At 39.2% G+C, this 26414-nt stretch overlaps 1 protein-coding gene and 3 non-coding genes across 5 annotated transcripts in view; all 4 read right to left on the minus strand.

Moving 5' to 3' along the window:
* arhgef10 (Rho guanine nucleotide exchange factor (GEF) 10) overlaps positions 1-26414 on the minus strand; it is a 72672-nt gene that overhangs the window by 5036 nt on the left and 41222 nt on the right. For both annotated transcript variants that reach the window (XM_041812940.1, XM_041812939.1), the window contains 9 exons: positions 25419-25534; positions 22394-22521; positions 20681-20781; positions 20313-20434; positions 15890-15976; positions 14822-15048; positions 12868-13025; positions 8421-8563; positions 7124-7298 (listed from right to left, as the gene is read on the minus strand). In XM_041812940.1, the coding sequence (XP_041668874.1) occupies positions 7124-7298; positions 8421-8563; positions 12868-13025; positions 14822-15048; positions 15890-15976; positions 20313-20434; positions 20681-20781; positions 22394-22521; positions 25419-25534 (1257 nt within the window). The remainder of the gene's footprint in view (positions 1-7123; positions 7299-8420; positions 8564-12867; positions 13026-14821; positions 15049-15889; positions 15977-20312; positions 20435-20680; positions 20782-22393; positions 22522-25418; positions 25535-26414) is intronic.
* Positions 16928-17001, minus strand: trnai-aau. The gene has a single exon. It is a non-coding gene; the product is annotated as a tRNA-Ile (tRNA).
* On the minus strand, positions 17600-17673 carry trnai-aau. The gene has a single exon. It is a non-coding gene; the product is annotated as a tRNA-Ile (tRNA).
* trnai-aau lies at positions 19483-19556 on the minus strand. The gene has a single exon. It is a non-coding gene; the product is annotated as a tRNA-Ile (tRNA).

Genomic DNA, 26414 nt, shown 5'->3' on the forward strand with positions numbered 1-26414 from the left:
AGAACAACGTTGACATTTTTACTTAGATTCACATAGTAAACATGTTAATATTTGCTTGTTATGAGGATTGGAACAACCAAATTCTAGTAATACACTCCGAGGGTAAATCAGAAGTCTGTAAGACTTGGCAATGAATTAAAAAAAGACAACAAATGTCAACACGAATATAACACTGGAACTCTGCAAAAAATTAGGGAATGGCCAACATCATCCAACAAGCAATGCTAAACCATAGTGCCAAACTGAATAGACCTTAAGATTATTTCCTGAGTCAGAGAGAACATTTCCCACATTAGAAGTCAAACATGTCTCAAAACGACTGCATACTGTACACCTCACTCATGATGAGTAATTGTTACTTACTCAACCAAGAAACAGACATGATTTATGCAAGTTTTAACAGGAGCTTTGTGACATTCTTCATTTTTCAGTCCTATCATGTCAACTTAATCCTCTGCTATAGTGGATGCTCACTCATTAATAGGTGTTTTATCCATATGGGATGTGTAAAACACTGTTGGCAGTTTAACAAAGCAGAGCTGGAGGTGTTATTTACTGACCCCCCTTGATGTTTGTCTCCCATTAAGCCATGCATGGCTGCATATTTAGGTCACAGAGCAGCAGACAAAGGCAGACTAGACCCTCAGCACTGCAGCCAGCCAGCTACCCAGCATCCTCTGAGAAATCATCACAGCACAGGCTGCTTGATGGAAGGCCTCTTTTCTCTGAAGTGCCACCAAGGAACTTTTTCTGCACTTGAACTAAATATACACATCTTACATCCATAATGTCAAGCCATATTCAGACTGGGAATAGAGAAAGACATCACCTTTTACTCCACAAGGCAGAAATTATTACCAGCGCTGCAACTAATAACACCAAATTATTCTCTAACAAGAGGCAGATAGGATACTGCTATGAGTGAGAAAATGACTGCTATTACTGCACATTAGCCCACTGTCTAAAATGCTTGGACTTAGCAGAATTGCTCCAACGTGCATGAACATGAGAACCCCACCTAAAGCACCACCTGAGTTTCAACACAGCACTATTCACAGAGGCATTAACACTGAGGACGACGCCCCATGTCTCCCTTTGTTAGTCTGATTGTGTTCTTTGTGGACAAGCCTAAATGGAATCAGGATGTGAAATGTAATATCCCCCATAATGCTATGGACTTCCTGGAGAAAAGGCTTATCATGAAACCAGAGATCAAATATCATAACATTGTCATTTCTAGTCATTTTCAGATAAAATTTTATGTTTCAACTCAGTGCAGCACAATCCCACTGATTGCGTACAGTCTGTCCTGTCCAAACTGTTTGGCTGGCAATTTCAATTACATCAGTGTTTGTGCAGAAACAGCACATTTTTTGGTCTCATTTTGTTCCACAACAGAGGCCAGCAGCAATAAACCCGGCAGTGGAGTGATCTAGAAATGCACAGATCACAAAAGACTACAAAAAAGAGGAGCACACAGGTTCACACTGGGAATACTTTATTGAAATATCAAAATCCTAGCCTTGCTGGTGACTGGCACTCCTCTGAATGAATGGTGTTATCAAAGGAAGTGTGCTCTTAATGGTGAGGCCCAGAGGATGAAAAGCTCTCATGTGTTGTGGTCTATCTCAGAACCAGCTTCCTTTGTGGTTGCATGGATTCTATTAACTAATATAGGCAGAGAGGTCCCAAAGCAGGCGTCTTTATCATTTACATCTGTCTGACAAAGAGGCCTTCCATTTGTAACTATAAACAGCAGGTATCAGAGAAAGATTCTCCCACAATATCAAGTTAGGACTTGATACTCAAGTGCTGGTCATTTCCTACATCTTTTACTGCAAAAATAACTCTGTTAGTGCTGTTCATAAATCCTGTGTTGCTGCAGTTAGAGGCATAGAGCTGCAGAGAGGCTGTAAATCATTGTGCCAAACTGAACAACTTGTAGCCATGGAAACAACAAGCTGTGAGTGGATGCTGTAGTTTGTTGCAGTGCCAGCAGCTATGAACATTTAAAACCCTCTCCTTTGAGCGTAACATGAGCTAGTACAAAGGACTCGACTTTCTGATAATTTATAAAAGTACAAGATAAAAAGAGTAAGCCTGATTTCCACACACAAAAGCTAAGCCACTCTGATGCCTCTCTGAATGTTATTACTAGCTCGTGGCACTAGTAGAAAAGTCCCTCTGAAGACTAAATGTGCATGCCGTCTGGGCAGAGCTGAGCTAATGACAGCACTGCTAATGATGCCAAAGATGAGATAGCGCAGAACAACTGCAGGCGAGTCATTAACTGCAGACCCCGACACACATGCACATTAAACCACGGCTGTCATCACAAAACAAAACTCACATCAAAACCTCATTTGAGTATTGAAACTCTGCACGATCCAGCTTCAAGAGGAAGGCAAGACGTCTACTGTCAAAAACACTCATGTAAAACTTCAAGAGAACATTTCTCCTGGAAGTGCACGCTAAACTAGAGCTGTCTGCATGACTCAGCGTGAAGGAAAAAGAGGTTTTAAGCAACGGCGATGGGACTGAACAAATCCTGACTTCTTTCCAACAGAAGCCATCTCTGCACCACTACGATGGCTTTTTTTGGGGGCTGAGTTTTTGGGTCAAGCTGATGTAACACAGCAGATTACAAGATACAAAGCAGCAGGCCACTCTGATGACTGGCTGGGGACGACTGCCTTCCGCAAAAGTAATTTCATTTGACCCCAACATCCTTGGTGACAGTGCTTGGCTGTGATGTGCACAGCAGGGAAAATCTACAATATCTACAATACCTACCTCCTTAGCAAAAAACTAATGCCAAACAGTGTTCTCTTACAAATCGATACACTTCCTTTGTTTTGGAGATGCACTTTATCATTAACTCCTAAATTTTCAAAGCCTCAAGAACAAACCTTTCTCTCTACAATCAGATCTTATCTGTTGTTTAATTGCCTGTGAAATATGGCCCATTTGTCATGCCTTTGACTCTGGTCTGCACATATTACAGCCTGGTAATGGCAGGTTTGCATGTGCAGTTAGACAGTCACAGATCAAAGGTAAACATTCAAAGTGGAGTGATGAAAGTCAAGGAAAGTGCCCCTGTTCTCATTAGAAACCCCACAGCCATTACCAGACTGGTATTAGATCTGTCAAATGAAACAACAAATCACCTCTTAATTCTATTTTATAGTGAAATTAAGTATGTTATATCTGACCTATAGTCGTGTCTTAATAAAGTAGATAGCAGTACAAAAAAACAGGAAAATGAGCAGTACTCTTTGCTGTTGGAAAGATGCACCTCTTTCAGAAAACTGCAAAAACCTTATAATGCACGATTCATCTAGACCTGTCCAGCCCTACCTGGGCCACCAGAGCCAGAATCAAATCCAGAACCTTAGGACACTGGCCGTCCTGAGAGCAACCCTACCCACAGAAATGGCTTGGCCCCTGAATAGCTCTGTAAATGGTCCCTCTTTAGATGCACTGAATAATATCAGCCCATGCACACTGGTTCTTTAGCGCTACTGCTCTCTCCCCTGGTTAACATCTGCTCCCTGGGCCTGGCTGGAGCAGACTGTAAAGAAAAATTATGAGAGGGGTCTGATTGCAGGCCACAGCTCTAAGACAGCCTCTTTGGCAGACCACTACTGTGAGCCTGTGTAAGGACGGAAGTAACACAATTTGCTGGTACAACATATTTCCTGTTTTAGATTTTTTTTTTAACTCAGCTTTATTCATAGACAAAGTCTGGCAGTTCCATTAATGAAATAATTACATTCTGAACATTACAGATGAAGCAACATTTCATAAATAGAACAGAAAAAAGGTCAGAGGTCTAATCTGGGATTAAAGGATGCATTCACCTGTTTTAGATGTAGTTCTGCCAACAGTGGCTCATTTAAGCTTTGATAGCTTTAGTTAAAGCTAATGTAGTTACACTAGCTATCAAGTTAATGTTACTACGTAAGCCAATGTAGCTCCGTGAGCAACGTGAGTTTTAGCAAACATAGCTACATTAGCAATATAGCTTAGTTAGCTTTAACACAGCATAAGCTAACACAGCTAATGTAGCTTCAATAGCTTTAGATGTAGCCAAGTTAGCTACATAGAAATTCTATGTGAATAAAACATGGGTTGATGAATTTTGCAAACTGTAAAAGGTGTGTTAGCTATGTAGCTTATTTAACTAATGTAGCTGTGTTAGCATCTGCCAAGTTAGCTGTGTTAAGCCGTGTTTCCATCAGGGTCCGGTTTGATTCAGTTCGGTTTGGTATGGTTTGGTACGCTAAACCCCCAAATAGTTTGCATTTCCACAGACACCTGTGCCCTCGCTTGGTGGCTATAAAGGTGATGAATATATCTAGTCCTGAACAGTTTACATAACAAAATATCAAAGTTTAGAGCTGTACTGTGAGAATTTGCCGCAATAAAAATAAAGGAAAAGTTCAGCTGGTGTTAAACTCAAGCTAGATTAAATCAGAAATCCAGGGTGCTCTGATCTCATTGTAAAATTGTCTGCAGCCTGAAGTTTTAAAAACACGTTCAGCAACCACAGAGCGACGTTTTCACAGGTTACCTAACATGGGAAGAAGATTAATAACTAGTTACAGAAGAGAATGAACTGTTCTAAAGCTTTGTATTCACAAATATCAGCATTAATTTAGTTTCTCATCCATCACAGATGGATCAGGCTTTCGGGTGGGCTTTTTGGGACTCTTTCCAACTTTTGCTCTATGGAAATGCAAAAAAATGCATGCCGTTCCTCACTGAACTTAGCCGGACCACTTGGTGGAAACGACCTATTCGAGTGTTTAATGGAGGACAAGGTTTTTTGTCCTGTAGCCTGACTGTTTAGTCAGCTTCATAATAGTTTTATTGTTAAGTTTCACAGGTCAAGTCCTAACCCTTACCTTAACCCTTACTTGACTTTTAATACGATTGTATTTTGAAAGTTTTAGTGTGCATTTCCGACCTAACAGAGGCAGTGTCTCACAGTTGTGGCCTGCAAGAGGGGGCGTCTGAGAGCTGCAGTCTGTAGCTAGACGGTCTTGAAAATCCGTAAGGTCTTTGTGTGGCTACATGCCAGCCACTGTTTTATTATTAAAAAAAATGATGATTCGTTACCATCTTAATAAGGGTATACATTTTAAAAGAGGAAACAGTAAATATAATTTATATTATGTTAATGCTTAAATAAGTAATAAAGGTTCTTTAGGTGTAAAATGAAAGGTAATCATTGCTTTAATTTGGGATAGACCAAGTCTTTGCTATCCTTCTTGGACCCCTCCATTGCTCTGGGCCCCGGTAAATTCTCACCCCTCAGATATAAACCCTTGCCTTTTCAGCTTAGCAGTGTGTAATGTTTGACTATTACTGAATATTGTGAAGGCATAGCTGGAAACAAATCTGTAGATTTAGTCTTGAGTGCTTTTGTAATGTTGCAGCAGTAGGGGGTCGGATTATGCTGAGGCACCCTATCGTCCCCTGTCAATGAGCCCTCAGTTTGGCTTTGCCCTAGAAAACCTAAACCCAGACATGATAAAAACTTTCTATTTAAACCCATAATTCTGTTAACCAGTCTTGTCACATGCTGCTTTTTTCAAACGTATAAAGTTCATTTAGAAACCGACTTCTGATTTGATTTGAATCAAAGCTGAAATCCACAAGCACAGCTGCTGATATGCTCAATACTTCAACAAGGCACTATAAATTTTTGTCTCTTAATGGTCAAAAGGATGTCATATTCTTTGTTTTTCTTGATCCACTCATGTTGAAATGTGGGCTATATTACTTGGATGGCACTCTCTTAAAAATGCCTTGACAAGGTCAGGCAGTTTCTTTATAAAAAAGCTGCATAGAGCAATGAAATGAGAGGTTACTGATTCACTGTTTAGACGAGAGGAGTCTTTGGATGACAAACCTGCCATAACAAGACCTGTCTGGACGAGCACCTACACTGATGTCAGCTAATTACTGACAGGCAGTGAGAAAGACAGCACTTTGAAAACATGAGGTCACTGGACCTGTATTTCAGCCCACGGTGACTGAGCTGTGTTTGAATGTGTGTATTTGACTAGATAATCACAAGGAACAAAATCACTAAAGGGAAAAAATACGCTTTACTGTGTTTTTCTGACAGTTTGACACTTTCCAAATGTTTAAGACGCAGTAAGGTGCAAAGCTCAGATTACTGACAGGCATGCAAGGGCAGGGAATGGAGGCAAGAGAGGCCAAGGTTACTTGTGTGGTAAGACCACAGAGTAAGAGCAGTGATATGTCTCAATCTAATTGGCTTTTGACAGGATATTTAGGACAGGGAAGGGCAGGGTAGGGTAGCCAAGCATAACACATCACAGGATACAATATAATACCAAAGTATACAATTTACTACAATATAATAAGATAACATATGATGTGATATGATACCACATGATACAATGCCATACCATATCACGCCATACAATTCCACTACTATTCAGTTGACCTAATTCTTAATGTTTTTTATCATTCAGGCCGGTCAAATCCTTGTCAAATAATCAGTCTAACTGTAATGTAGCTGTCCGCCACTAGTAACCCTCTCTATCCCCCATTAATGACTTCTGCCATGAATCCAAAGTGCTCTTTTACATCTCTTGAAACAATATGAACTAAGAATACAAACGGCATCTCATAGGAACAGCAGGGTTTAGTGTTTTTTTTTTAATCTAAAACACGAGTCTATAACCAGAGCACTGGACATTTATCTGCAAAGAGGACGGAAGGCAGGTTGTGCTAGCACTGCTAACTTTAGCCACATTCTGAAAACGAACGTTTCATTGTTTACCCACTGTCACTATGATCCTGTCTTAAATAGTGGTCAATTTTGAAAGTGTCCTGAGTGTTTTCTTTTCTTTTCAACTTAAGCTTATTATAATTTGCACTTACTGGATTTAAAATTATTCACCTTGGAATACTGCCATACCACACCCATGCCATACCATGCTATATGATCCAAATGCCTCACATTATTGTCCCTTTGGTTAATTTTGTCTCAAGTGCTGCATTATTTAATCAACTACACATCCTCTCAAATCCCCTGGAAACTAAAGTGGATGGCTTTTTCTTCAGGAATAAATGTTTATCTTACCAGGCAGTGTATTGTGGACAGGCGTGGCTATGTTTATGTCCTGCAGGTGCTCCAGGGTCTCAGTGTGGAAAAGACGTAGTGTGGATCCAGAACTGAAGGCTATCCAGATCCCCACCCCTGCCACCACCATGTGGGACACCACCATGCCCTCTTCCTGGTGGGCCTCCAGCTGCCTCTGGATGGAGGAGACAGAGTAACAGGATTACCTCCTGCACATTTATAACACTTTTGGCCTGTGGGAGGATGTTTATTGCCAAAGGAGCTCAGGACTTAGTTTTTGTGGAAGTTTGACTAAAACACAGAAGTATGCTTAAAAGTGTGACTAAAGATGGGAGAGTTTGAATTTTAAAAATATCCCCAATGACGGGACAGATTTTTTGTTTTTAGGAAATTTTAGAATTCAGTTTAATACATAAATAAATTAAACTGCATTAAGTGTGCACATGTGCATGCACATCAGGGTGTAAATTTAATCTCCCTCACCATGGAAATAAACTGGGCTTTTTTCCATTTCCACTCATTACATAATCTTACCACGCATTACACATTACATGGAAGTGGAGTTATATTTGGCTAATGAGAGTCCATTCACAAGCATATCAGCTTAGGGTTTAACTCCAGTGCAGGGATGAAGAAGCATACAGTTTAGTTTAATGTGCTAAATCTTTATTTTGCCAGATTAACAACTGTTATTTGTATTCAAAAACATCATTTCTTTCTCTCCGTGTCAGCCTCTCACTTGCACTCACTGCTGTGAACTAGCTATAAGTCCTGAGTAAGAAAAAAGAGAGCGAGACAGGCAGGTGGTCCAGCATAATGAGCTTAATGAGGCTAAACAGATTATGAGCAAGTGCATGTCAGAGGAAGGTTACTATTCCCGGACCAATGGTAGGTGCTTCTATTCCCTTGAGCAGACCGAGACACACACAGGGATTATCATCCATATTTCTGGATATGAAAGAGGACACCTTGGGAAGGGAAATGAGGATCTTTCATGTCCTTGAGGTTCTTAAAGCCTTCAGCAATCCACACTTTAAAGAAGCCGTGTTAAATATGCCATGAAAAACTTTTGTCTTAAATTTCCTCTTACCTGAAAGTTAACAATCTGTTTGCTTAATTCATAAACAGGGTGGAGCCATTCTTTAGCACAGATTATTCCCATAGACTTATGTAAAGATTTGACTCTGATTACCTCTGACATGGATTTACTGTTCGTGATATTTACACAACTGCTCTCCTCATGACCTTAATGTGACATGTTGCTGTGGCTAAACAGAGGAAGAGTATGGTGACATACCTCTACACAGTGAGTGTGGCTGCTGATGATGAAGACCTGTCCACCTGATGACGCCCAGAGGTGCTCCTCTACAGCCAGCATAGCCTTGACTGGGAGGACTCCCAGCTTCAGCACCTTGGGTTTCTCAGAGTTCCACAAACCATCTTGAAAAAATAAAAAAGGAAACACATTAGCAGACTGTTTAGATTAAGGGTGCAAGCACAGAATGCATGCATGTGCTTCAAGACGTTGTAAAACTGTAGAATGATAAAACATGATCTTAACACTGAACAGTGTCTCCACCTTTATTAGTATTATCACATCCTTTTTTACTTGTAACCCTTTAACAATTTCCATGCAGAGGTTAAAGCGGGATAGTTTATATGTATAAGGCAGACACGGTTATAGTCACTTCATCTTCATAACTGTCGTCTGAAAAGGTCATCTACATTTATACGATTCTGCTTATCCTGGTAGAGTGGCCATTGATGGTTTTCACAGCCTTCGCTATGAATATAGATGGGCTTAGTCAGAGATGAGCTCCATCCCACACACACCTCCCACACACTCTGTTCTACATGTGCCTAGGCACACACAGCGCCAGCTCCACTGCAATGTAACACCCCATACAGCTTCTTAATAAATAACATGTTAAAATGTAGTTTGGATTTTAATCGATGCCATCATAACATGAGAGGAAAATCCTCGATGAAATTAAAACACAAAAACTGGACTGTTCCCACACTCTGTGGGATACAAACTTCATTTCCTCCAGATACCACATTCCCTAAGCTAATCGCAGCCAGGAAGTGAAGGAGGCCTCACCAGTTGTGTTTGTCAAGAGAAGGCACAAAGGCAGCTATTGAAGGCAGAGGTGCCAGCAGGGAGAGATGTTCTTAGAGAGGTACAGTATAATGACGGAGGAAGTAAAAGTAATCTCCCTCTAAAGGGACTAGGTGGGGTTAGTATTCCAGCAATGCTCTGTATATGTTATTTTAATAATCACAATGTGCAGGTAAATGCATGTGGTAATAAAAGAGCAAGAAGAAGAAGAAAAGGAGCAGTGGAGGAAAGCAAAAGAAAACTGGAGTGTCGGCTTTTAGGCTTACGTAATTCTGCCCACATCTATTACTTCTTCAACTGCATTCCTTTAAGTCATTTGCAACAAATCTCTCATCACTGACACAAAAGCTGAGCATTTGTACAACAAGCAAGGTCTTTCTTATTCAGCTAACAACTTCAGAAATACCTCAGACACCTCTTTAAATGCAGTAACCAACATAACTGAAGAAGCTACTTACTATGGCTGTCAAAATCTGGGATACTTTGATCCTTCTTTTGAAATCAATACAATCTCTTTTTAAAATCATCTAGAATTGAAACTTTAAAAATATGACACATAAGATAAAAATGCAACCCAAGAATCATAGGAAATGCCTGCACACAGCCTAAACTGCACATAGACATTTGTAATGTTTTTTTTTTTTATTTTATAAATGAAAACCAGGACTTCAATATTTGTGGCAGTGGAATCAAACTAGGAATCAATATCACTTGATTTTTAATACCATAGCTTAGATTAGCATTCGGCTATCGTGATGGACCATCTAGTTCATATAGTTAAATTGAAGACCTACCACTGGGAAAAATGTGGCCTTCTAAGACTTTCTATGGACTTAGATTTCAAATGCCTAATTCAAGACTTTCAAGACCTTTTAAGGATCCGCAGAACTCTGTGCTATGTTAACTTACAGTTGCATCTAAAAAATTAGAATTAATTGGAATCAAGTTAGAATCAAAGTTCACTTTTCCTGTGATTTACTTCAGAAAGTTACATTTATCATCAAAGTGAAACATCTCGACGTTTTTGTTGAAATCCTGATGCTTACAGCTCACACAAATCTAAAATCCATTATCTCAAAATATTAGAATATTGTGGAAAAGTCCAATTTGCAAAGGTTTCCTGAGCCTTTATTCTCTCACTCTGGTTCAGTGTACACAACCACACTCATGGAGGAGATTGCGGACTTGACTAATGTCCTAATTATGATTGTTAAATTGAAAGGTTTGTTACAATTTGGCTCTCTGCTAGTGAGAATATGTGCCCCTCTCAGCATTCATAGTTGCCATCCCTGCTGTAATGACTTCCTCAGAAACATGTGGGAAAGGAACAATGGCATCCCTACCTCCACCACATTGCACAACAATAGCAGCCTACACGTGAACTTCTTTTCAAAATTTTCTCAAAATGTCAAAATCTGGTGTGTTTCTTTGTTCAACAAACCTATAATAGACACAAATGTTGATATGATAAAGTCAACATGTCTTAGCATGTGGGTTTCCCTTAAATTCAGACACACAGCAGTTAAAAATGAATTATAATGCATGTTTAAAGAAAGGGGAAAAAAAAGGCACAAAATCATCTGAATGAAAAAGGCCACTTTAAAAAAAATGGAACAAATTGCATACACCGGAAAAAGTAGATTATTTATGGTAGCAGTTAAAAGGAGAAATATGTGATGAGAAATTTGTTCTGCTGGTCTGACTATGATGTGTGACCTTTGTCGAGTCACTGCCTCCCTCTTTCTCCTTCTCTGACACACCGTCTGTAGGAGAGGAAATAGCCAGCATGGCAGAATGAGGCTGACTGGCCAGCCTCAGACATTCTGCATCTTCTGCAGTATAGCATTTCCACACAGGATTACTCTGCAATGATGGCTTTGAAGACAAAGCAGCATCCCCTTCTGTTCCATTGTTTTTGATGCCTTGTCACAGTGAGAGCCTCCTTTGATGGGCTGACATTTACCATCAAAGAAAATAAGCTGATCATTTCCCCTCACTCTGCTTGCTTTATTCTCTACAATGTAAACCACGGGTCTACTTGAAATGCTAATGGAGCCCAGGCTGAGCCTTCCTCAGTGACAAAGTACTTGAGCAGCATTTTAACAGAGACGCAGGGACCAGTTTCCCTATCAAACCGTTTGGAGTGAGTCATCATTTTAGCAGCATGCTCTATGTTCCAGTGACAGCTACAGAGGTGTTGATGGGAGGGAATCAAACAAGGTTGACTCAGAGGATTTGGGGACAGGATTTCCTTCTTGGATTTTATTTGTCAAAAAGTAGTGATAGGCGATGAAAAGCATCTAGTGAAACTGTTGGAACATTTCATTACACCAACGGTGGCATTCTCACTGTGCCAGTTTTTAATAATTGGTGTGTCGAGTGAAAAGAGGTAGAGATGACATGAATCAGAAGTAATGAGTGCATTCCTGAACGCTTACATACACACATACAGTTTGTTTCTCCAGGCAGACTGCAGCTCTTTGGAAGCAGTTTACATTCTATGTTCCTGTCCTCAGGCCATTTTTCACTCTTTGAGTCTGTTTCTATCTGTCTCTGAACAACACACAAGGCTAAAAGCCCAACTTAACAAAGCAAGAAATTGAGCAAAGCGCTAAAATTAAATTTCAAATATCTCCAAGGAGGGAGTCATATGAGAGCATGAGGAGCAATAAATGTGAAGCTGAGTTATTAAAACACACCTCCAGCTATGGTTGCATCATTGGGTAGTGATACCAAAACTAACATCAGAGAGCCAAGAATTAAAAAGACTCTGTTCTGAAGTACCTGTCTTAACCCGTTCTTTGTGACTCAGAGAAAAAGCAGACAACAGAGAGGAGCACACAGGCAGAGAGAAGAGGAAGCTCAGAGACTCTCTGTTTGCACTTGCTATGAAAACCAATAAGAGAGGAGAACAAAATGCTGAAAGAATGTGGGAAGAGCACAGCCTCAATCCTTTCCTGCTATGTGTCTGTGCCTGTCGTGGAGGGAAGACTAAATAGGTCACTGCTAACAGATTGGCTTCTCCCAGACAACCGAGCAAACGGAAACAGAACCTTGACTTAGAGAAGAAGAGACCCCTGACCTCGAGCTACAAATGAAGCTCTGAGTTACACGCTAACGACAGCTCAGAGGTGACTCTGACAGAAAAAAAACAACAGTTGGAGCAGTGCACCAAAAACAACTCATCGCTTATGTTCAACCCAGAATAACCCCTTTCATTTAAGGTTGGCAAATATTTAGCTGTTCTGAATTTACCCAAAACTTCTCAGTATAGCACCTGAAATTTAGCTTAATTATGTAAGCAGAGGAGTGTCGAAAGTTGCTGAATTAATTAGCGAGTCAGTCATCAACAGTGCACTTATTCACAAAAGTGCCTAATTATGGTTAAAGCCGCTGGTGCACACTGAATGTAGAAATAAACACTGTCAGCCTACACAGTTTAAAAAACAAATCTAATTAACTCACTTAAAGCATCTTCTATTCGCAAAATAACAATAATCTAACATCCTAATTGCCCTAATTTCAGCTATTTAGGAGAATCAACAAGCACTAAAATGATTCAATTTTGAGACCAAAACACACAAGACACTCAGATTCATAGTCCCACCCCTCCTGAAACACACACCCTGTGATCTGGAGTAGACAGCCACGGAGCCGCTGACCAGGCCGGCATACAGGCAGTGTTTCTTGTAGACCAGGCTGGTGACGGTGGACTTGTCTGGGGTGAAGAAATGCTGCAGACGGACTTTCTTGGACCGCTGGCTGCTCTTATACACAATGATGCTGCTCAGGATGATGGATAAAAACAGAGAAAAAAATATTATTTAGAAGACATTTTTTTCTTTCAATCCAGTCAGCATCATGAAAACAAGGCAGTAGCAACGGGTTTAATTTTACTACAAGCTGGTAAACAAAGATGACCAGTGAAGCAGTTAGCTTAGATGTAGCTATAGCTTCAGTCAAACCTGGACATCATTTCTTTATTACAAGAAGAGGGGAAAAAGCATCAAAAGCTTTATCCTTATCCAATCTTTATTTCCTAGACACCTTATACAATTTTAATTATCTTTCCCCATAAATTGTTGTATAAATATTCTCCATAATTTAGGGAATTTAGTGTTGTATATTCCTAATGTCCTGGAGGAGGGCCCCAGAGCCCTCTCTGTTTTTGTCTGACTTACTATGATCTAATAAACTTGGTACTGTTGTGAAACACTAGTCCAGTGCTCTAACATCTGGAGAACCAGGTTTCTCACTTAAAAATTCTTTTAGACCACCCTTATTTTGACATAGGCCCTGTTTGGGCCCAGCAACCACTGGATCTACACCTTGGTCAAAATGAGAACAACACTCTATGCAGCAGAAGAGAGACACTAACTCATCTCCACATTCAGAAACAAAACAAAAGTAAGCTTTGCAAATTTAACAAACTTCATAGGAGTCTTAGTGTTTATGGATAATTAGCACAATACCCTTTACTTTTTATTTTTCAGGGCATTATGAATCGACATATCTTTATTGCTTTGGTTGTCGATATGATTACCATTTCTGCTGCCTTAATTTAGTCACAAAAAATGATGTCAATGTATTTTTTTGTCCAAAAGTTTGTTTACAGGATTAACATCACTGCCGAGTAAACATGTGTGATACAGTCAACCACAGTCTTCCCCTTCTAATGCCAGCCACTCTTCAAATTTAGAGTTTACTGCAGGCCAATGAAAAAAGACAACATGCTGCAGTTGGTCAAGGTCTACAGTTGGAACAACTCTGATTTATGTGACGACTTTTAACAAGCAAAACACTTTCAAGACGCATTTCAGAGACTTAGAAAAAAGTCCGGTTTGATAAAGTGTATCTAAAAATGTATTGTGTTCTTTCTTTCCCAATGGTTAAGAGACTTCCAATGATCCCTAAAGAGCTTTTCACAATTTCATGCACCATCAACATAACATATACAGTGCTTAACAAATTTATTAGACCACCACCCAAAGTAAGGTTTATGCCACAGCTGCCCTAAATTAACAGCACTGGTAAATACCAAAATCATTTTTTATATTTCTGCAATGGTTAATACACCAATATGTAGAAGCTCTTTAACCCAAATGATATTTTTAATGCTGAAATATAATTATTATTGTTATCCATGATTTTTCAAATTACTGATTTACAAAATAACCTGAAAAAATATTAAAGCACATTATTATTTCTTGATTAATATGTCAAATTATAGTTATTTACTTGCATTCCTGAACAGAGAAATTAGTTTTAGTGGTTGAATGTTATGCTCGATTAATTTCCGACTTCTCAAAGAAGCCCAGTGAGCCGGCTGAACTTTGGGCATAAAAACGTGAATTCAGTTTGAAATTCCTCATTCCTGTTCAAAATGTTAAAATGTGGAGAGCTCACTGAAAATGAAAGAGTCTGCATTAAAGCACTTCATGATGCTAGATGGTCTCTGAAATAAATATGACAGGTGGTCTAATAAATTTGTTAAGCACTGTATTTATTGGGTTTATATATCTTTTATTATATAACATTACAGTGAGGAGCAACACCTCCTCATGCACTGTGTTCTGTACCTGCCCTCCTCCATGCCCAGGCAGACACTGGGGGTATCACTGGCCTTTGTTGTGGGAATGTGGTTGTTCTCAGGGACATTGTCACCATTCTCCAGGGGCTGCTCTGCAGGGACATAAGCCATGCAGAGGATACGGGACTCGACATTGAAACACTCAGTCACCTTAGGGCTGGAGTTCTGCATGGCCACTATAGATATCTGTCCCATCTGGTTGGTGCAGCTTGCAACCTGAAAAAAGACAGAATGATATTGTACAAGGGATACTCTAATGTGTTTAGATTAGTATATAACAGAGATACCCAGCTAAGAATAAAGTGTAAGAAAGCAAACAAGACTTACTTAGGATACACAAAAGACCTCTGACCCCCATGTGAAGTCATAAATTTGCATTTAGTTTACAGCACAAAACATCAATTTCATGATAAATCTCATGGGAGCAACGCTCATCCACTCAATTACGTAAAACAATGCAATATTTCATAGGGATAATTTGTATAATTCAGGCTGACATCTTTCATCAACAGTTTGAATATTACCTCACCATAAAAATAACCAGCAAGAGATATGTTTGTGTTAAACAGAACAAAGGTTTTCCCTGATAGTCAAAAACACTTCATTAGCAATGATTACCATGGCCATTTCACTGATTGTTTATTTTGAGAAGTACTAAAGCAATAATTATCTAACCTTGATTCTATTTCTCAGGAGTACATTAGACATTTCAACAAATACCATCTGCTCTGCTAACACATTATAGAAAAAAAATCTGCTCTCTGCCAAAACTAAGTCATTGTCACTGAGAGAAAAAGTGGTCAGGCTTTAATGCAGTTAGCTGCTTAGAAATTAGTGCTGTGAGACCATTTGACAATAAACACTATCAAAGGCCCCTCAACACACCTAACTAGACACAGACTTTACAGTCCATGAATGTGTTTCCACAGAACTAAAATATTACTTCTGCCTGACATTTCTGCTAGAAGCTAGAGGTAGGATGTTATTAGGTGTAACAGATAAAGTGCACTCGTATCCAGTGCTTCTTTACTGAGTAATAAAAGGAAACATGTCTCACCCAGACACAGCCATGGCCCACAACAGGAGTGTCTGCTGTGCTCTCTGTGTTGATGTGGGGCTCAGGGTTATGAACAGCACATTCCACCTGCAGCACAACAGAAAGGCGAAAGAGAGTTTTAAGGAAGATTTAAAAAAAACAAAAAACAGCTGAGCACTTAAACAGAGTCAGCATGTCAAAATAAAAGTCAATAAAAGATTAATGAGGTCAGAAAGAGGCTCTGGCTTAAAGATGCAAACATAATAAAGAAAGAAACTGTATTTAATTTTAGTGTCCTTTAATCCGATCTTTTAAAACAGTGGTTCTCAACAGGTGGGTCTGGACCCAAAAGTGGGCCGTGGAGCAGTATTCAGTGGTCCACGACTAGGTGTCTGAAAAAAAAAAGGTCACAAAAGTGCCGAAGTCCTTATTGGACATGCAATGATACCTTTTATTTTGCCCTGTTTTACTGTGAAATTGGGTATTTTAAATGTTTGATCAATATTTCAACTAATTTACCTTCTCTTATTACAATAAATGGCTACTTTTCCCATGACAATGAAGTAATCATTGTCACAAGTTTTCTGTAAATTGCCAAAAATTGACACATGATGGGGAAAGAGGGTATAAAATTTGTCAGTTTTGTCCCTTTTCTTTTTTATATCAGGTGTTGGGTCCAATCATGCACAGAACATTTTAACTTCTTTCTAACTGGCTGTTGATCTAATCTTTCTTTTATCTGTCTACTACTCATAAATGCATAGTTTTATCTGCCCTATATCCTTTTGTATTGCAGGAGATTGTGTCCTCCATGCATACATCTTCCGGTGCCCCAAGAGTTTTTTTCTTTGGAAGATAATGCTGCAAAATCATCACTGGCAGAAGCAAAGATAAAATGTGGGTTAGGTAGAATTAAAACATGAGGCGGACACAAATTCAACTAAGAATGACCCATATTTTCAGACAGCACCTACTCTGAACATAGCAATTCCTTGTCAGGTATATATATTATATTCTTACAACATGGGATCTGATCTAATCTAAAACCTAAAACTTATATGGCCCGTACGGGGATCGAACCCGCGACCTTGGCGTTATTAGCACCACGCTCTAACCAACTGAGCTAACCGGCCTATCCCAATAGTTTTTTTCACACATATAAGTTGGTCTTTTCCTGCTGTGTGATCTGACTTACTTCAGGTTTTTAACGTAATAACATTACAGAAAACTTAAGGAATGATAACTGTGAATTTGTCTTTACTTTAAAGATGTCTCCTCCTTCTGTCAATCTCTAACCACTTTCAGAGTCGCACAATCAGCCTTATGTTAGACTGGCAAGACTATGAGTAAACTCTGTGAATCAGCTCTGGAAAACTATGCTAACAGTCCTCATACACATTAATGCCCATTTCATTTCCTTCAAGCTGTCCAGTCAGTGCTTTCTATGACACATGTTACATGACACACAGGGCAATGTGACAGTTGTCAGACGTATAAATACACTCTCTCACACAGAGAAAATAGCTGATAAGATAAAAGAACAATCCCACGTTGTAGCCCATGATATGTTGCCCACAAGTGTTAATGATCACATCAACATCAAAGCACACACAGTAACAGTACTTGACACCCTCATGTTTGTATTAACAGTACAGATTATCTATGCTCCACTGTTCAAAGGGTCATTTTCAACAGACGATCTATCTTTATCTGTCATATTTCAAAAGTGCATGGCCCGTACGGGGATCGAACCCGCGACCTTGGCGTTATTAGCACCACGCTCTAACCAACTGAGCTAACCGGCCTGTACTGTGGTCTTACAATATTGAGTATACACCCACAGACCCATGACTTTAACTGAAGTAGCACGGTTAAAATATTTTACCCATACTACTCTCCTCTATAAAATACCTCAATTAATAGCATTTCTCTTAGTAAAAAATTGTACCTTACCTTGTTACACTTAATATCTCCATTTGCCTTTTCAATATTAAATCATATTAAAATACATTTTAAATTTTGATTGTGCTGGTAAAAATATCTTCACATGCTTAAAAGTATTATGGTTAAACATTCTGATTGTTTCTCCAATTGAAATATTTCTGAAGGAAACTCTGACCTCAATTATCTAAATTTGATATGGTCATAATTTTAAAATACAATATTAAAAATAAAACAATGGTCAAAATATCACAGATCCCATTTCCTTCATCCAAAGACAGTAAAATGTAATTAAAAATAAAACACCATGCCATTAAAAGCAGCAATGATGCTGATTTAGGTATCTAAATTAGATTCCTGACTAGCAATCATGACTTTTCCACAAATATTAAATTAAATGTTTGTCATTTGAACACTTAAGCTTTGGTTAACAATTTAAATTTAAAAAGTGTAGAAGTGGTAGGAGTGGTAGTTGGTCACGCCAGATGGATTTGTTTCACACATCCATCTGGAAAACCTTCCACGGACGGCGTTTGGGAAAGGGCAAAGCTTTTGAGAAAAAACTCAGAGGGTGATTGGAAGAATGTTCTGTCCCTCACATCTAAACAGGCCAATCAGATCAACAAAACACATGACGTCGTAGCCCCAAACCAAGGTGCACCCCCAACGACGTATAAACTCCATAAAGAACTACATAACATGAACCATGGCGACTGTAGACATGTCAGTACACGACTTTTGCCGTTTTTGAAAAGAAAACAACTCACTGCTGTTCTTTGTTCTTCTTTAAATGAAGAAATGTTGTCAAGTTCTGATAAAACTGGCGCTAAAACAGCATCCACACTAATCTCTTCCGCCATAATTGCACTGGCCTCTTGCTTGCATACGTCACAACTTTGCCGTGCCCGAAAGTACTGCCCCTCAACGCTGACTGGTCCTGTCACTTTCTAATTGGGCCCAAACAGTTCAGATGGGAACTGCAAGATGGATTTTCCGTGTTTTGAAACACGGAAATGGGCAAATCCATCTGCTTTGCAAGGCTAAGGTAGTAGAGCTTGGCAATTAATAGAAATTTAGATTAAATTGCAATATGTCCCAAAATAATTCTCATATCAAAGAAGGCACAATATTTCTTGTACCTGCAATGTGTGACAAAATACCAGTTTAATACTTTTTTCTACAATAATTTGCGAAGGAAATCTTACTCTCCTTGTTTTTGGGTATGTTTGTCTTATTTAAAATGAGAAAGACAAATCATTCTCTTTAATACAACAATTCATAATAACTTTGCAATGTGTCAAAATACTGACACTTTTTCAGAACTGTTAAAGCTCTAGTTTAATCCATCTAATATTACATTTGCTGAAATATGGAATGATTTATTGCTTGTTTTTTGAGAGATACATAAAACAAGGAACTTAAAAAATAATCACATATTAAATTGCATTCCTAATATGGGGGAAAAAAATAGCAATACGTTTTATTTTCCCAAATGTTCAGCCCAAGTTGGAAGATTGATATACCATGTGATCATTTTAATCTCACCAAATAAATTATTCAGATGAAGTTAATGGCTCGAACCACAAAGAGAACTGGACTAAGTTCAGGTTCTTAAAGACTGCCTGTCTTGCCATGAAACTTTTTGGAAATGACTTTCATGTTTCAAAAGTACATGGCCCGTACGGGGATCGAACCCGCGACCTTGGCGTTATTAGCACCACGCTCTAACCAACTGAGCTAACCGGCCTGATTTGCTCATTTTTTTTAGCTCACTTTGTCACTCTGTGTCGGTCTTGTGATCTGACACCACTCCTAAAATTAGCATCATGTCACAGCATGCAGTCAAACCAAAGACATGTTTAAATACATCAGACCATTTCAAGTGATTTATTTTTCTAAAGAAAAACTATTTCTCCTCAGTGAGGAGCCAGTCACTAGAAAGAATAATGGTTGACTATTTTGGGGTACACTAGTTCAATAGTTTTATGTCAGATCTACAGTATAATGTGAGCATTGGCTCAATCAAGGATCAAAATCTTGACTTTGAGAAAAGTAGCACAGCTGTCACAGTCTTTAGTGATTTTCAGATGAGCTGCAAGACTTCTACTACAAGACCAAAGACCAAAGACCGCTTGCCTTGTAAGACAAACCTTGAATTTTCCATGATCTAGTGCATGGAGTAAAAAACTGTTTTACAAATAGCATACAGTTACTTGAGAATCCTCGATGAGGGCATTATTTTTGTTTGAAACAATTTCCAATTCATTCAGCAAAACACTTCCACCATATTCTGTGAAAAAGGAATGTGTACACAACCAATGGCAGCAAACCAATGATTAATAGATTAAGGAGATGTTCACTTAACACTGTAAGAGGTACAGTGTAAACACTGACCCATCTAGGATTAAATGCAGTATTTCTAAAATGAGCCCCAAGCTCTAAACAAATAAGTGAACCGACCCAGGATAATCTGTAATTTTCTATCAGTTGGAAAACGTCTGACCTTGAACTCTTGTAGTTTTGACATGACCACAGGCATTTGCCGCAGTAAGAGGGGGTGCTTCTGCTTCTTGATGTGATTCCCATCATCCTCTGCAAAGAACCAGCCCTGCAGGTTGTCCTCCTCTTTTGTAAAAAAGAAAATCACACACGATTAACACCATTTTAAAGCATGTACAGTAGGTGCTTTTAATCCAGTTTTTAATCTTTAAACTACAATAATCCTGTTGTTTTTATTTTCAAACAAATATCGGTACAGCTTATCATTTCCCAGTTGAGTTAACTGTAGCAGCCATGGATGTTTCATTTCTACAAGCAAAGCAATGGCTTGATAAACAAGTCAGAAAAAAAAAAAGGGAAACGTTTCTGTACCTAGTGCCAGCTTCGCCATCTGCAAATTACTGATCCATGACTGTTTGATGGCTGGGCTGAGAGTGTTGAACACTGCACTGAAGTAAGTGGGTTTACCCGACCTGCAATGAAGAGGACACAAAATGAAAAATCACTTCAAATTCTACAGGTAAATTCTGGTCTTTGATACAGTTTATTTTTGGCTCAAACACATGATCTGTGGATTTTTGGATCTAATTTGTAAACATTTGAGGATCCTTTGAGAAATTCAGTTACATATTGACCCTCTTTGGACAAAGCAGTATGTCTTATTCCTTTCCACATTGTCCTGCGTATGTTTAATCAGTTTTCTGATGTCAAAACCCACATCCTGCTTTATTTTCAATGTTTAAAAGCAGATTACAGAGAGTCTTTACCACGGAAAAATTGTAAATGAAGCTATTTGTGTGCATATAGCTGTTTTTGAAAAGAAAAGTATCTCATAAAATACAGATTTAGGTCATTTTCTCACCGATGGCTTTGCTTCCTTCAAACAGAATTATCATAATTAATTTTAGTCTGTAGAGAGTAGAGACATAAGGATATGAAAACATCATATCCTTATATCCTGACCATCATTAGTATCAAAACCAAATTATTTCACAAAAAAATAAAACCACAATAGCTGCAATTACAAGCCCCTGTACTATAGATCCATATACAAATGTTTAAGTTGAGAAAACTCACAATAAAGATACATGAATCCATAAGCCTTTTATCATGACGAGTATAAGAATGAACATCAGAGTGTATTTAAAATAAGTGCTATGAATTGATCATGTGGTTTGAGGTGTGTCAAAACCACAGAAGCATGCATTTGCATGAACACTTGTCTAAGCAGTCACATTTATTCTGTATGTTTTGCACACACTGGCTCACAGATAAGCACCTTTTATAGTAGAATACCAAATCAATCAAATGAAAAAAAGCTTTGTCTGGTTTGTATCCGAGCCTGAGGGGAACAGGAATCCGTCTATTCAATGCTGACAGACCAGACAGACTGTGACAGAAATGCGATACACGTCAATGTCAATTACCGCTTCCACCAGCAGCTCATCAACACAAAATGTGTGTAGTTATTTGTGCATGCTGGTGTCTGAAATCTATCCCTCTTGTCATTGGCTGATAGTGTGCAGTGTTGTGTTTAGTGTGTTGGTGGAATTCAGGGATCAGGGGAGGAATGACAGAGACACAGCTGTGTTTCCAAACTTACCCGTGGATAATCTCACCAGCTAAGTGCTGCAGGAATGAGGGGTCGAGTGAGGTAGGGTAAGAGAGAGAGAAAATGTGAAAAAGCCGTGACAAGGTGCACCCTTGGGGGACCACGTGCAGACTATATTTTGTGCGAATAATAAATGTGTGGCATCATTATTTCAGTAACAGCTGCAGACTGGGCAGCCTTTAGTTGCAGACACTGATGCACGTTACGTCCCCTGAGATGCATGCCTCATATTAGAGCTGGTGGAAACTTGTTTATCCAAATGTGCTCTAATACTCTTTCATACAGCTAAAAGAATGCAGATTGACTGAGATGACAGCAGGAGAAAGCAGGATAACAAGGGATAAAGCCAAACCTAGGATAAACATGTCAAGGGTGGGGGATGAGTTAAAATATTGTCTGTGCTGTCTGGAAGACAATTCAATGCAATCTCCATAAATGTGAATATACAGTCTATACTAGTGTTAAACACAAACTTGTCTTGTTTGCCCGGTAGCTGCAGTTGGATCCGACATCGGTCAGCTGCCCTGATTTCCTCCTCCTTCTTCATTATGAGCCTCTGGAGACCGGATACCCAGTCCTGGGCAACGGTGGAATTTACATTCTGTACACAAAGATATCAGCGGGATAGAAATGAAAATTTTAAGACATGAGAAAGAGTGAGTTATAACACTATAAAACAATACTAAGAGAGAAAAGCTTAGGAAGAGGGAAGGGAATAAATGATCTTAGGAAAACTATAGCATCCTTAAACAATGACTGAATTAATGGACACATTTTTGCTCATTAAACAGTTATATTCATGAAAGGACACATACAGATAAATATCGGGCACACAACATCATATAACACTGATTAAACAACAATGTCTTGCTTTTTTGTGGGGTTTATCAATAAAACATTTAAAAACAATTTTGAATTTTCACAGCTATGAATCACTTTTTTTCATGCGAGTCTTGGAGGGAGCTCAGCTTTGCATAGACACGATTAAAGGGGCTCCAGGAACCACTGATACAGCATACTCATACAGGTGACAATAGATGCAATTCAAGCAAAAAACTTCAATGTTTGACCCAATCTTTAATGGATGTAGAAGCTATGTACTGGAGAATTCTGACCAAATAGTATTTTTTTTAGCTGTGCACAGATACTTTGAGGAATTCATAATTACAAATTGCCTTTGACACACTCTTGGAATGGATTCCCACTGGTCTAGCCTCGGAACCCATCATCACCGCAGTCGAAAAAAAATATTTTTATCCTCATTAATCTACACTTGGTAGCCCATCATGACAAGCTGGACACAGAATTTTAGAAATTTCTGCAAATTAATTAAAAATACAAAACAGAAATATCACACTGACCTAAGTATTCAGACCCTCTGCAAAAACACTTGAAATTTAGCTCAGTTACCTCCCATTTCTCTTGATCATTGCTGAGATGTTTTGATTGGAATCCACCTGTGGTAAATTAAATTGAGTGGACATGATTTGGAAAGGACAACCAAGCCATGAGGTCAGAGGAACTGCCTGCAGAGCTCAGAGACAGGATTAAATCGCAATTTAGGGGAAAAAAATAGCAATCTGATTATTTTTGCAAATTGTTCAGCCCTAGCACTGAGGAGAGGCTTCCATTCAGCCACTCTGCCATAAAGCCCAGATCAGTGGAGGGCTGCAGTGATGGTTGCCCTTCTGGCGCTTTGTCCTATCTCCACACAGGATCTCTGGAGCTCAGCCAGAGTGACCATCCGCTCCTTGGTCACCTCTCTTACTAAAGCCTTTCTCTCCCAATCGCTCAGTTTGGCTGGGGTGACCAGCTCTTAAAAGAGTCCTGGTTGCACCAAACAGAAAATTTTGTTTTCTTCCCAAGACCTGTGCCTTGCAACAATCACAGCCCTAAGCTCTGCAGGCAGTTCCTTTGAACTTGTTTTTTTCTGATATGCATTGTCAGCTGCAAGGCCTTCTCTTGAGAGATGTTGCCTATGAAAATCATGCCCAGTCCATTTATTATACCACAGGTAGGACTCCAACCAAGATGTAGAGACAGCTCAGCAAAGATCCAGAGAAATGGGAGGAACTGAGCCAAATTTAAATTGATTTTGCAGAGGGTGTAAATACTTATGTCAATCTGATATTTCAGTTTATTATTATTATTATTTTAAAGATTTATTTTGGGCACTTTTGTGCCTTTCTATGATAGAGGAGGATAGTGGATAGAATCAGAAACAGGGGCGTGAGCAGTGGAGAGACATGCGGTAAAGTACGCCGTCTGCGTACATGCTGGGCACCTTAAACCACTAGGCCACCTGTGCCCCCTCAGTTTATTATTTTTGATAAATTTGCTAACATTTCTACAATTCTGTTTTAACTTTGTCATGATGTGGTACTGAATGTAGATTAATGGGAAGAAAAAGTTTCTTTTTTTGCTGTGGCATCAGGCTACAACATAAGAAAAAAAAGGGGGGGAAAGGGAAGGGGGCTGAATACTTTCTGAATCCATTGGATTATTAAGGTACATCATCACAGAAGCCCTGAGGTGACATGAACGCATAAGTTTTGTTTTACTCCATTTATGAGTCGACATCTTGAGCAATCTTTAAAAATCCGCTTGTTACCACAGAAGCCACAAAGCAATTTTTAGTATAACTGCTTATACCAGGCACACAGAAAATGGCTGTGAGACCCACTTTTGGATACTGACCCATATCTTCACCCTTCAACATGACTTAAAAATGCATGAGAGAAATTTCCGTATTCTTCTATTTTTAGAGAGCTGTCAGTATCTCACAGGTTTTGAAATTAAGCGTTGGAAGTGTACTGCTCACACATCTTAGCCCTGCTTCTTTCCTTCCTTTCCCATCAGCACACTTCTCTCTGAGAGCGGCTCTGTTGCTCTGCCTCCCACTCTGCTTCTGACAGACAGACCAGCACAGCACAAACACAGCCTCGCACACTCACACTGTGTTCTGCAAAGTAAACCTCCATCCAAAAGCACACACAGGCTTGTGTATGTGTGTGGCCAAATGATACGACAGGCTTTGACGCTGCAAATCGAGACTTAAGAGATTCTTAGTCTTCAAGAGACAAACTGCCCACGCTGGCACATTCCACAGGTTAAACATTATATGTCTCCATAACAGCCCAGCCCTTATGGACGTCTCGGGGGAAACACAACGGATGTGATTTTAAAAGTCCTGAGGTACACTGGAGGCAAATCGGTCAATGTCTACTTTTGTCTTGCTTCCAAGAATATTAACAGACTATATAACTACTCCAAGATGTCAGATCTAGTTAAGTCACAGTGAATGCATGTCTTCAAGTTGTTCAGAGAAATTTGATTTCTGATTATTAAAGTGGTTTGAATTTCACTTGACCCACAGACATGACAAAGTGACGCTTACTTGGATCATTTTCATACCTCTGTCACTTCACTCATGGAAACATTAAGACTACAGTTGTTAAAATACTGTTACTTTCATTCAAAGTGGGAACCATTTATTACCTGGTAGTTGCCTTTGAGGCTGCAGATCATGCTGGAGATCTGGTTCACCAGGCTGAGATCATGGATCAGGTTCTGCAGATCCTGGTACAGCTGACCAGGGCCCATGTACAGCTTGTCTACAAAGAAATAAACAGAAAGCAACTTAATAAACAGAAAATTATTAGTGCCTCACATTGAAATTGCTGCGTGTTTGTTTAAAAAACAAAAACTAAAATGTTTATTTTCGAATCAAAGCTTTGTCATTGTGTGATCTAGAAAGAACAGAAGCATAGAAAAGTGATGAAAAATTGGACTGAGATGGTATCTCTCCTTACAGACACTTGGATACACAATGCTGAGGCCAGTCTGATGAGAGAAACGGTTAAACTGGGCAAACAAAGACAGGGATCAATAAAGGCCAATCAGTCAGGTTCCCACGGGGAGCAGTGACAGCCCTGCAAACTTGGCAATGAATCTCAACAGTGTGCTCGCTTATTTGCAAGAACACTGTGATCTCATGTTAGTGTTCAGAGGCCACATTGTGTTATGCATGTCAGCATGCATCATCCTTGCTGGTTTTTACTTGTGTTGCTATTGTATCTGTTTAATAGTGTTTTTCACTGTAAGTATGAAATTGAATATTCATGTGTGATGAGATCAGAGCTGTTTCTATGTTGTGTAGGGTTTACTTTGTGTGCATACAGCCACATTGCTTATCAAAGGTCTGGCAGGCCTTCTCCTCTCTCTCTGCTCCATTTAACTCACTTTTTCAATCTACAGGCTCTACTGGTTATACTGCATAATAGAAAACAGCTTTGCCAAAGCGTAAAAAAATAATCAATATTTTTTCACATCTTAAAAACCCAACATCATAGAGCAAATTATAATTGCAAACACAGCAAATACACTTAGATTTTCTAGGGTTAGGGTGCCTCACCCTCGCTGTTTTTCTCCCTGCCAATGGGGAATGCATGTCAGTTGGCCAAATCTTCAACAGAAGAATTATTGAGGTTATTT

Source organism: Cheilinus undulatus, linkage group 18 (genome assembly GCF_018320785.1).
Source record: "Cheilinus undulatus linkage group 18, ASM1832078v1, whole genome shotgun sequence".
Lineage (NCBI taxonomy): Eukaryota > Metazoa > Chordata > Actinopteri > Labriformes > Labridae > Cheilinus > Cheilinus undulatus.